General features: G+C 44.0%; 1 protein-coding gene across 2 annotated transcripts; it reads left to right on the top strand.

Moving 5' to 3' along the window:
- Positions 1-721: 721 nt before the first annotated feature.
- fez2b (fasciculation and elongation protein zeta 2b) lies at positions 722-11,347 on the top strand. Of its 2 annotated transcripts, XM_079290327.1 has the most exons (10): positions 722-1,085; positions 3,691-3,799; positions 4,021-4,137; positions 4,900-5,041; positions 5,540-5,667; positions 6,115-6,258; positions 6,518-6,598; positions 7,397-7,472; positions 7,584-7,649; positions 8,392-11,347. In XM_079290327.1, exons 1-10 carry the CDS (start codon positions 778-780, stop codon positions 8,406-8,408), a joined length of 1,188 nt encoding a protein of 395 aa, XP_079146453.1. In that variant the 5' UTR covers positions 722-777; the 3' UTR covers positions 8,409-11,347. The 2 variants fall into 2 exon arrangements, with proteins under 2 accessions (XP_079146453.1, XP_079146454.1); XM_079290328.1 differs by lacking the exon at positions 6,518-6,598 and having other exon boundaries at positions 8,392-11,345.
- Positions 11,348-12,724: the final 1,377 nt, after the last annotated feature.

Below are 12,724 nucleotides of genomic sequence, written 5' to 3'. Positions count from 1 at the left end.
TAGTCATTGAACGATTAATGCAAGTATCACGTTAATGATGCAGCTGGTAAAGGTAAAGGTGGGGCTAATTGTAATTACTTTATCATATTTCATTTGTTGATAATCTTAATGTTTAATAATCTGAATTGGCAAAATAACGAACTGCATCAAATAAATGTAGTTGAGTAAAAAATACAATATTTCCCTCTGAAATATAGCAGAGTAGAGATATAAAGTGACATCAAATGGAAATACTCAAGTAAAGTACAAGCATCTCAAATGTATACTATTTAAATATATATATTGAATATGTACAGTACTTGATTGAATGTATTTAGTTACTTTCCACAGCTGCAAATCAGCCACAAAAAAGTCAATCCTGCTGCAGTTTATTCCATCTAAGTGGAGCAAAACATGTATTTTTAATTTATGAACCTCCAAAATGAGACACTCGACTGCCGTGTGTTTTCTTTTACTGCTGAAAAGATGCAAAATGTGCGCACTGTTTTTACTAGAACTAACATATACATATAGTTAAGAGTGCAGTCCCTCCTGACTGATAACGATACGGCTAAAAATAAACAGCACAACAAACCATATAGAAATCCAGCTGACGTGGGTTTGTTTTGCTCCATCTGAAAAAGGGGAGTGGCGTCCAAACCGACGTCACACTGCTGTCCGCCCACTCCTCTCTCTCTCTCTCTTTCAACCTCTCCGTCTAGTCCAGTGTCTACGCCGAGAACAGGGCACCGTTGTCGGATCTACCTGGCTGCCAACCGACGAGCTCCAACGGCAGTCATGGCGGCGCCGCTAGCCCACTTCGACGAGGACTGGCAGGACTTTAACGAATTCAAACCGTCCACCGACCAGCAGTTGGACCTGCTGAACTCTAACGTTGGCGATCCGTCTCCGTCGTCGGGCCTCGACGACTTCTCCGACCTGGACAACAGCTTCTCCGGGGAGATCTGCAGCTTCAAGTCAATGGAGGACCTCGTCCAGGACTTCGACGAGAAGCTGACGTTGTGTTTCCGAAACTACAACACGGCGACGGAAAACATTGCCCCCGTTAGACCCATCACAGAGGACAGCTACTTAAAGGACGACGAGTGAGTGCGAATATTTATGCGAATTTTTATTTACGCTAACTTTGAATCTTCTTTGCTAATGTTAGCTTAGCCACGTTAGCCTCACTCGGCTAAGCTTAATGTTACACAGTAGGGGGGCTCTTAGCTTAGCTGCAATCACTGTCTTCCAAAGTTTGACAGCTAGCTAGTACATGTTTACACTTTCTTTGTTATTATAACAACGTGTGTTGTACTTTTTCATGATTAGTTTAACTTGAATGCAAGTTGTCATTCATACCTGGATAAGTAGAAACACATTATAGTCTTTCAAATATCAAATACGAAGTACTAGCTAGCATATGTTGACAGTTTGAGCCTTAAAGGGATGAATGAAGAGTGTGTGTGTGGGGTGGAGGGTTCCTGCCACGTTACCATTACTTGATGTCATAATATGGTTGATGTTAGCTATTAAACTACTGGTCCATAACGTTTACAAGACACAATACATAATGTTTTATTCACGCGATCCTTACTGATTACACTGTCTGCATCTATTCTCGCCACCTCACCAGCCCTTGTTATCTCAGTCTGAGGGTCTCAGTAGTTGTTGTTAACTTCGCATTGAAATGACAACATGTTATTCCTTCCCAGCTGCCAGTCACACCGATCCCACACAAAGTATGGACGTCACTGTGACTACAGAGCTGTGTGGGCTGCTTAAATCACCCTCCTCTTGCCTTCTGCACATTGCAACATCGTCAAACTGTTAGATCGAATCACACAATGTATGTAAGCGTCCCCTTCTCCACCAAAAGGGAAGTCAGTCATGTATGCACATGTCGATCCAAAAGTGTTGCAAAAAAGTGCTGCTTTTGCTTGAATATTGTACCTGACCGAACTAGGATTTAAATATTATATAAATAAGTTTGGGACTCCATCATTTTAAGTAGGGCGAGGACCACCATCTTGTATTGAGATGGAGTGCTTTGCTTACATAACCTCAACAATAACTGGGATGAAAAGTCGTTACACATTTCTGCAACTAGAACAAGAACACTTTAGGTGTTTTTGCTTGATTCAACAACTGACACTTTGTCAAAATAGTTGGCATTTTTCTGTCAATCGGTCGTTTTAGCTGTGTGTTGATTTGAACTAGCTGCTGTATGAATGTCGTGCTAGCTAACTAACATCATATTAGATACATGTCTAGTCACTTGGACATGATAACCGAGGACTCGTGACTGGACTCAAACAAGCTCAGACATTGGACTTTTGTAACTTAACCTCAACTCTGCTGCACACACATACACACTGACAGTCGTAACTAAAGTAGTGGAGCGCTTGTCACAGTAACGGTCTCACAGTTAATGGTGCTCTGACTGTTTAGGAGGAGAAGGCTGGTCAGATGGGGGGAAAGAAGCATCTATGGTTGTTGTAGATAAAGAAACAGAGGAAGGAGTGGATAGAATAATTGGACGGCAGCCCGTAGAAGCCCAAAGAGCAGTGCCAAGCTCAGTGAGAGTCTCTTCTGGATGACTGCACTTTTGCAGGAAGTGACTGGGCGCCGAACAAGTTCTCCAGAAAGACCATGGCTGAGACGAACAACGGGGATGACAAGGAGGAAATGTGTGTGTGAGAATGGAGAATTCAAATTGTTTGTGTTAAAGCAAAGTCATGCATATGGATTATATGTGTACAAGATAAAACAACATCCACACCAGCACACAAAATGGCCTAGTTTTTGAATGTAAATGCTCCCAGTAAAACTGGAGCGAATCGTGTATTTGGTCATGCACTCACGTGTCCGACACAGTATCGTTGCTAGAGGCCCAAAAAAATGTTCCTGCCAGCCTTTGCCCTATTTAGAACAACCCCTCCCCGCTCCCCAAGCTGGGCATGAGCACTTCAGGGGGAAACGTGTGTGTGTGTGTGTGTGTGTGTGTGTGAGACGACGCAGAGCCACTCTGACACATGGGTTCACAGCATCTATCCTCGCTCTGCTTGCAGCAGTCTGGGCCAGGAACACAAACGCAGTGCACTTGAATTTAATATTCTCCACAGATTCGCTTTTCTGTCGTAGTGATTGAAAACATGCACAATGCTCTGCAGCTGTTTGTTTCCAAATGGGACCACACGAAAGGGCAGTTTTTATTTAATGTTTATACAGCTGCAATAACCTTTTCAATTCAGTGAAATTTAATTGCAACACTCCCTCGGGTGATTGAAAGATGGACTCCACGGTTGAACGCTGTACTTGTTTGGTCAACAGACTCCGCCAACGTGCGTACTGTTGCAAACATTCAACAGTCCGTTGGTGTAATGATGACGCCGTTTCTAAATCATCTGATATTATCCGCAAACCTATGAACAACTCTGATGCGATGAAGGAGTTGTTGCGGCCGTCAGTGGTTTTTCAGGCGGCTGCTGTGGACGCTGCAGCAGGAACACGGTGAGGTAGTGAGGGAGTGGGCAGAGAACCGGACACAACACCGCCAAGTAATGCTGTGTCACAGTAAAAAAAGAGAAGGAAGCAGGTTTCGTCTCATCTACTGTGTGTCGAAAACTCCTCGCTTGTCTTCGGTCCTTTATTCTATTATGTTATTGTCCAATCCTAACGTCAGCGCCATCCCCTCTTTCTTTCCTCCAGGGTGTGGAACGCTCTGACCGATAATTACGGCAACGTGATGGCCGTGGACTGGAAGACATCGCACACTCGCTCCCTACACCTGCCCACCCTCAACATCACGGAGCAGGAGGTACGACAGAGACACAACCATGTCCTTAAGTGTCACGTGTCATGCGCACAGTAAATGCACAGGCTACATTCCCATAATCTACCACTGTCTTTGAACCTTGCAGAAAAAGAGACACAAATGTAAGCACCTCTTTGTTGTCTCATCCACGTTTTTATCTCTCTTTCTGTGTCTCCCTCTCAAATCTCTCCCCCTCCCTCCCTCCCTCCTCCCTCAACCAACAGAAGTTGGATAACCAGCCTCTGGACCTATCTGACGACGAGGAGCTCAGGGAGCAGATGGATATGCACTCCATCATCGTCTCCTGCATCAGCGACGAGCCGCTCTACACAGCCGAACAGGTAACTGTGAACACGCACATGTTGTCGAAAGTGGCTGTTTCTTATCAAGCTAGCCTGAGCTTAGCCAAGTAATCACTTTAAAGTCCATCTGTGAGGCGCCCATGTACTAAGGCCGCAGAGGCCCGGGTTCGAGCCCTTTGCTGCATGTCATTCTCTCTGTCTCTCTCTCTGTCTCTCTCTCCTTTTCCCCCCCCCTTTCCTTTCTTCAGCTGCACTATCAAATAAAGACAAAAAAGTCCCCAAAATAATCCTGAAGTTCAATCTGTTGTTCGTTAATGTTTTCTATCATGTCATGATGTTGAGAGCATGTTCACTTCTCTTTTTTTGGCCTCATGCGCACACATACACACGCGCACTTTTATACACTATTTTTATGATAATTTCATGATGATCTAAAATCGTTGTCAAAGGGACAAAGTACAAACGGAGCAAACCCAAAATAGCAACGTGGAACAAAGGATTCATTGCTCACTGTTTGCTCGTGACATTCCAGTCGAGGGACAGGAAACTGTATCTCTAAACATCTAACAATGTAACGACTCACAACAGACTCTTGTTTTGAAGGGCCACACTAACATTTGGTTTGACTGCATCCTTTCCTCTACATCCATAAAACTACCACAGAAAACACCGCCCCATAGTCACATACACCCTTACTTTAACCTATAAACAACAAATTCACAACATGTAAGAATCTAACGCGGGACCATACGTCTGTGAACATATATGTGTGTGTTTTTTTTCGGGGGGGCTGCTGTTTAGGTGATCGAGGAGATAGAGGAGATGATGCAGGAGTCTCCAGACCCAGAGGACGACGAGAGTCCCTCACAGTCCGACCTGTCGATGCTGTCCCAAGACCTCCACGCTCTGAAGCGCTCCGGCTCCAACACCAGCTACGAGGACCGTGAGTACCGCCATGTTGTCATCATTTACAAGAAGAGAATAAAGCTTTTCATATTGTCTGTGCGCCTCACCTCCATGTGAGACAACAGTGCTTTTTTTTCACACTCTACTCTCATTTGACAGTTCTCTAAATCAGTCAATGAAGTGCGATGGGTCGCACTGTCTGCTACACACACACACACACACTAACGTTCTTACGTAATACGTTACAAATGCAAACATACAGCAATTACGTTTTTCCTACATGTTATATAATCAACAGCAAACATACAAGGTTGTTTATTGACCATGTGACATTTAACCGATGGTGCTATTGGAAGAATTGATGAATATTCAACATTATATCGTTTCCATTTCATGAACTGCCAAACCACCAACCTGTCATGCTGAATACTCATCAGATCTAATGTTCTTTCACATAAACACGCACACACACACACACACACACACACAAGTACGTACTCGGCTGCTTCCTAATCTATCTCCACACCGTCCTCAGGGCTGCGTCAGCTGTCTGTGTCTGAGCTCACCGAGACTTTGGAGGAAGTGGAGACGGCCATTCGCCGCTACAGTGAAGAGCTGATCCAGGCTCTGGCCCTGCGAGATGAACTGGACTATGAAAAGGAGGTACTGAGAAAGGATCATCTCATCTTATCTTTCATGTTTAATCCTCGTAACTGCATCGCCTCAACGTCACCACAGCGAGGCAACAACTTGTGAAACGCTAAGAACCAGTTCAAATTATGAACAGCACTTCAGCCGACTTCAGAGTCACTATCAGTCGGACAATTCCAAAGTAGTATTTGGTTTTAAAGAAGCTTTTAAATGTTAGTTTTGAACATCTGCGTCGTGAGAACAGACTGCTCGGCTCACAGCGTTCTGTGGGCTCGTGTGAGGGGTCAGTGGAGCGCCAGCAGCTCCGCTTTTACAATATAATTAGCTTCAACGTGGTGAATGTCACTGTGTGTTTTTAACAGGAGATAAAAATAGATTTCTTTTTGGAGCACTGTACAAAGAAGAAATTCAAAAGTAAATTTTGGTCCTAAAAAGAGTTTTTGTCAAAAACAAACCCAGGTGAAGAACAGCTTCATCTCGCTGTTGATCGACGTGCAGAACCGGCAGAAGGAGCACCGCGAGCTGCTGCGGAAGAAGAAGAAGATCCGAAGTACAACCAGGCCCAACGGCCAGAGGACAGCCAGCACGCACATACCGGGCACGGTGAGTCATGCGGGGACACGGCGTGGGAGACGGAAACATGTGTCCCGAATGCATGATTACATTAGCGATCGGTGAAAGAGAGGCATGGGCACGCAGCCACGCATGGGCACGCAGCCACGCAGTTCTTCAAAGTAGAAGCAGATATGCATGAGGCATGACGTGACAGTTTGCGTGGGAGAGCTGCTTTCACACGTTTCTTACTTCGTTCCTCTTAATATAGAAATCTCTTTGCTCTCTTCCTTCCTCTCCATCCTTGTAGCTCCTCACTCTGGAGGGACTCTCCAATGTCATTCAGAATGGCCTCCGTCAAACTTTTGGCAACACAGGCGGGGACAAACAGGTGGCCCGGCTCTTTCTTTCCACTCACATGGTTCTTTCTTTGCAGATATTTTCTGTCCGTTTCTTGTTTTCTTTTCTTTTTTACCACTGGCATGTTTCTCCACAGCTACTGCTGGCGTTTACTTCTTCCGTTTTCTCTTTGTGTTTGATTTCTGTCCTTCACTTCTCATTTCATCTCTTTTATTTCACCACTTCTTCAATTTTGCAGCTTTTACTGTTCCTCCATCTTGTTCTTTCTTTGTTTTACGCCAAGAGGACCGTGTTGCATAATCATCGCTTTCATCATTTATTTTATTAAGTCTCAGAAATGTTGAAACCAACTACCAGTTACACGCAAGCCTGCGCTTGCTTATCATGTGTTCATATATATTCATAGCTTACATAACATTTTATTTTTGTTTTACGATTGAAGTAAAAGACAATGATAACATATGTGGCAATTGTAGAGACTTTTACTGTAACTGACCCTTCGCTAAGCCTCGCTAAGCTGCAGTGCAACATGAAGCCCACACTGTCACTAAATGCACTCCCTGAATATACAATGACATGAAGGAATAACACTGTTCCTGTAAAGCCGGGTCGGACTTTATTTACTGTTACAATCACTCAAAATCAGTATCAGTATATGTACACATTCAGTTTACCGTCACTAGTATAGAAGTCTGTGGAGCAGAGCCGATGCTACGCTATGATTGGCCCGTCTGCGTTCGAGGGGTGGGACTTGGTGAAGGGTCAATCTTCCACCTACACGTGTAACAGTATTATTTCCATGTGTCTTACATGACGTTCTTGTTTTCAGTACCTGACCACAGTAATCCCTTACGAGAAGAAAACTGGCTACCCAGCGGTAGAAGACCTCCAGATCCTCACAAAGAGTGAGTGTATCGACACACACACACACACACACTCTGCAGCTTGTTTGTTCTTCGTTTTGCCTCAATGCATGTATATGTTTTTAAATATATGTGCTACTCTCTCCTTGCTAGTCCTCCACGCCATGAGGGATGACAGTGAGAAGGTACCTGCCCTGCTAACAGACTACATCCTCAAAGGTAAACATGCATCCTCAATCAGGTTGAACTGCTTCCCCGTTTGTTTCAGCGAGCGGGGTGATAAACGTACTCCGTGTTTAGAGGTGTGTCACAGCCAGGTGACATGCAGACATCCTGTCCCCCCTTTTTGCTTGAAAGAGGAAGTACGAAATCTCTGTTTTCAGGGAAGCCGACGGTAGAAAACACAAACGGATGCCACAGAGAAAAGTAGCGCTCAACACAAACATTGATTAAAGGGGAGGGGGGAGCAATGCTTTTCCTTGCCACCCTTCACTGTTGACCTGTACCTTCCTTGTCTTTCGCCTGTGCTGCATTGTCCTCTGGGTAGCTCTGGTATGAGAGCGGTGGAAACTGAGGTTTGTGAGGCACTGACTCATTAACACAGATTCTTCACCTTCAGCCTTCTGTTCAGAGCCCCGTCACACGCCCCTCTTCTCTCTCTTTCTGCGTAGTTTCACTAACTTCCCCCGTTTGGAGCAGCAGCTTCCCCCCTTCGCTCGGTCCTCGTTGTAGTGCCCGTCGTGCTGTGCGGCGCTTGTAGCTGCACCAAACCCTGAAACACAAGAACTCACTCATGCACACAGTTCCCCTTTTCACCACAAGCTTGTAGTAGCAGCAGCTGCTTCTCACCCCCCCCCCCCCCGTGGTGGCTCTTCCATCATTCACAGCTCCTCTCCTTCATGTGCCACAGCGGTCGCCAAAGCGTCATTGATCATAACCCGCTCTGTTCTTGTCTCCACAGTGCTTTGTCCGACGTAAAGACAAACGCGAGCCTCCTGTTTCCAGAACCATTCGCTGGACCATCAGAAGAGGGTTCTGGTAATCTGGAAGAACCCAGTTAATGGATTCACAATCCAAATCTTCCTTTCTCCCTTTTTTTCTTTCATAGACTTTCTTTCCTTGTGGCATTTTTTTTTATTTTATTTTTTTACTCTGCCACCTAAGATTTTAACTCTAGATATAACTCCGCAGTCTTTATATTTCTTTTCATACGTGATGTTTTATCTTTTTATTGCCTGAGTGATACAACCCTGTGTATCCTGACTGCATGCTGATTTGTGTATGGATGCCAGTAATCAGTATTATTCTGAACACGTCACTTCCTGATCAGCCAGTGGCTCTTGAATGGAGACGGGTCGGGTGTACTTTCCTTCCACAGGCTTCACCAGCAGGCCTGTGGAAGGGAAATGCAGTCCAATCTCTGTGTTTCATGAATCAAATGCATCCGTGTAGTTCAGACGGGGAAAACAAGTCCTGACCATCTCTGAAGTGCCAGGCTCAAAGCATAAACCCTGTTTTTCTTTCCCCCCCCCCGTATGGAAACCTTCGCTTTAACGGCATTTGCTGATTGATTACATATCACGTCTCGGGGGTTGAAAAGATTTTTAAAACTTTAAATTCTAATTTCGTAGGGCAAACCCCGTTTGGGTTTACGCTCAGTTTTGGCTGTAAATTGAATGTTAAAATGAAATATTTTGTATACGATCAAACATTGCACAGTTTTTGGAACTTTTAACTTTTTGAAAAAGCGAAGGAAAAAAAAAGTGAAAACTTAAGAACGTAAAAGCTGGATGAACAAACATGTAAAGCATATTTTTTTTGGAGAAGCAATTGTTTTTAGTGAGATTAGAGACTTGCCAGTAGCCACATTTTGTGACTACATTGAAACACAATTTAGCAAATGCTGTCCATCGACCTCTGAGCCCTCAAGTAGTGACCGCCACCCCCAACAACTTTATCACTTCCCAGGAGTCGTCATTACGCGAGTCTGAAAATACCTCGTAACACATTTCTGCATCGGTAGAAAAACATTAAGATGAATATTGTGGTTAACATTAGGTTTGATAAATGTGTAGTTAAGCTTCTGTTCATACATTGTGGGTTTTCTCTCACTGTTAACCCTTTAAACTGTTGTGGAAGTTTTGTAGTAGCACTTTAGTCTGTCAGTGATGCGGTCACGTAGTAGTGGAATATGTGTACTTAAGAGTACCGTCTCACTAGATTAGTGTTAGATGAGGCTTTAGCTAGTGGTGCCAAAACGTGTCAATGTGAAGGATCGTTGTTTGACGCGTCTCATCTATTTACCTTATTAGCCATCATGAGCATGAGAATTTAAACAACCTTAAAGGGGTTCTCCACTGATTTGACACTTTAAAATTACAAAGCTTTGTTACAAACACAGAATGGAGCTTGAAAGATGAAAAATACAATTGTAGGTTCCAGTGTTTTTGGAGCTTGACCCACACTAGAGACTAAAAGTCAAACATCTCAGCAAACTTGACAACTCTTTGTTTGACGCGTCTCATGCAAGTCTGCCAATGTCTCGGGTAGTGCAATACTATGTCACTGGAGCACCCCTTTAAAAACCTCGTACCACCAATCCAGCACCGCGTGTCCGTTGGTCCGCTAACGGTCAGATCGCCAGCAGGTGCACCGCACACCGTCGGATCAGGTCTAGTCGAGCTCTCAGGTACGGTCTTCAGTGTCGGTGGTTTAAATCTTGTTCTGAAAGGTACGGACATTCCCGAGTCGTTCTATTTTTATTAGCTAGACTTCGCTGCACTTTTGTCTTTTCACAAATTCCTCTCTAAACACCTGGACGAGCCAGTGGAGGTACTCGTAGAAGCCTCTTGACCAGGGTAAACCAGGGTAGCATTACAGATGTGCGTTATGTCGTTAAGTTGAATGCTTAGAGGTCCTTGACTGCTTCGTAGTAGTAGGTGTAGCTAGAAATGAAACGGCACAGTAGCATCCGTTTGGATTAGCGGTCTAGTGGCGATGGATGCGTTCGCAACATCTAGCGGCAAAGAAGAAGTCGAACAAGGAATTTACTTTTTCTGGTTAAATATGATAAGCATGTGTCTCGTGCATGTGGCCAGAAGAAAAGGCTGTAGGAAGATGACGAAGGGGCGTGATAAAGTTAACGGACGTTGGGGAAGATTGCACAAACGGTTGCTTAAAGTTGAGGGTTCCATTGACTTCTTTTGTAAAAAAAGAAGAGAAAAGCGTGTAGTGCTATTTGTAACTATTTATATGTATCTGTTGTTTCTACTGTTGCCACGTTCTGCAATCGTTCACAATCCAGCATTCATTTGTTTTTGTTTACAGACATTAACATCACACTAAAGGGACAAGTGCATGTTGCAGTGGAATGCAGGAAACTCAAAAGCATTCAAACTGTTAGGAAGAAAACAAAAAAGGGCAAAGTTAAGCACCAGAATGCTGGTGGTAGTGAAACACATGAGCCGCTGAGAGACAACGTCCTTCTGTTGATCCTCCTTTTACAAAAGCTAAAAAAAGGTCTTTTTAGTTTTATATTTGAAACGGCAGAACCCCTCCTCTGGTCTCTAGTTATCAGACATATCAGTGTAACTACAATTTAGAGATTTATATTTATATATGTCCAACAAAACAAGCAACAGAAAAAGAGGCTGCCTTTCTAAATGCCTGGAAATTTTGTACATTAAACCGACTCGTTATGTTTTTAATGCAATATGATTCCCCAGTTTGGGGTTTTATGTTCCTCTCATGTGGTACTGCAGTATATTAATTTATTATGTAAATGTCATGTTTTGTAACCATATTATTGACCGTAATGGTGCAAGTGTTTATGCCCACAATGCATTGCAACTCATTTCAAATAAATTATGTGAAGAATTCTGTGTGAGAATTGTGAAACGTATAAAATTGTTGCAATTTTATGAGATGCAGTCTGTACCCAATGAAAACCACGTGTCTCCCAAACATAAACCTTTCATGAGCTAAGACATGTTTTTATCTTTGACAATTTCACAAACATTTTATTTTTTTAATGGTTATAATTTAGCAAGACTTTCTCTTGAAAACTAAAATTCTTCTAAAAGAAACACATTTGGAGATGCATGGTTTTCACTGCAGTGACGTTGACACATGAAGTTATTTTCATTTATAAAATAAGTTATAACCATATGCTTTCATGCTTTGTATGAGATGGGAGCAGTTCTATTGCTTCTCAGCATGGCGTCTGCTGACCCGGCGGCTTGCAGCTAACAGTGCTGACGGAGCAAACGGTGTTTACCTGAAGGGGAACCAGAGGGTTGCTGCTACGCCTCCGTGATGCAACGGAGCACAGATGTGACTTTATTCTCTGCTCGGTAGACGTGACTCCGCTACATCGTTAATAGAATCCCGTACGGGACTCAGAGAGGCACGTGTGTTGCGTCAGATACTGTATATTGATATCAAAGCGTGTTTTAATTTATCTTTTAATTGCTCAGCAATCCAATCAAGACAGCTGCATCCACCAGATTGATTCAATTGTCCGTGGACTCACCAGACGGACGGTGTAAGTTACTCCAGTGATCGAGTTACGTTAGTTTATCATCGTGAGAGAGAAGAAACTTCACCTCTGCTGTCGGACAAAAGCAGGTGGATCTCATGGGAGCGAGTGGCCTCGCAGTGTCAAAAAGTTTAAACATCGAGCGCCGGCGTCCTGTCGGGTTCAGAGGTCGTCCTCCGGTCACAGGTTGGTGTCGGTGAACATGGTGTGCTCCTTCCTCACTGTGCTGAAACCTTTGACGGTGTCAACAAACTCCTCATCGTCCATAAACTGAAAGGGAGGACAGAGCTTGTTAGACAACAGTGATTTCAAATCCTTTGTGTGTGTTTTGGCTTGTTTAAGTTTGGTCTTTCTGCATCTGTGTCCATGTCTAGTTGTTTCCCCGTGTTTTCCCTTTATTAGTATGTTTGTGGAAATGTGTGCAAGACCAGCAGAAAATGGCAGGGATTAAACGGTTTGTCTCTGTAGTGTCACTGTCGGTTTGTTGGGGTCTCTCACCATCCCACTGTCGTGGCCGGAAATGTTTGGGTCCCACACTTCGTCGTCTCCCGTGACGGACTTCACGTCCATCGTTTGGCTGACGCTGCGCCTCAGGGAGTTCACGCTGAGGATCTCCAGCTCATCCTGTGGTGGGTCCTCATCGATGGGCTCACATTTAGCTTCCAGCACTTCCTGGTGGGAGCAGAGAGAGAGAGAGAGAGAGAGATATTCACGCCATGAACGTGTGTATTTCTTTAATATATGTGACTGCATGTTT

Source organism: Melanostigma gelatinosum, assembly GCF_949748355.1.
Source record: "Melanostigma gelatinosum genome assembly, chromosome: 19".
NCBI lineage: Eukaryota > Metazoa > Chordata > Actinopteri > Perciformes > Zoarcidae > Melanostigma > Melanostigma gelatinosum.
The sequence above is the reverse complement of the archived record's forward strand: the minus strand, read 5'-3'. Positions and strand labels throughout refer to the sequence as shown.

Excerpts from the sequence above, each read along its gene's own strand:
- fez2b (XM_079290327.1), top strand. The coding sequence starts at position 778 with ATGGCGGCGCCGCTAGCCCACTTCGACGAGGACTGGCAGGACTTTAAC. Across the intron at positions 5,042-5,539 it reads CAACACCAGCTACGAGGACC|GGCTGCGTCAGCTGTCTGTG; the intron begins GTGAGTACCGCC and ends CACCGTCCTCAG. Across the intron at positions 6,259-6,517 it reads GCACGCACATACCGGGCACG|CTCCTCACTCTGGAGGGACT; the intron begins GTGAGTCATGCG and ends CCATCCTTGTAG.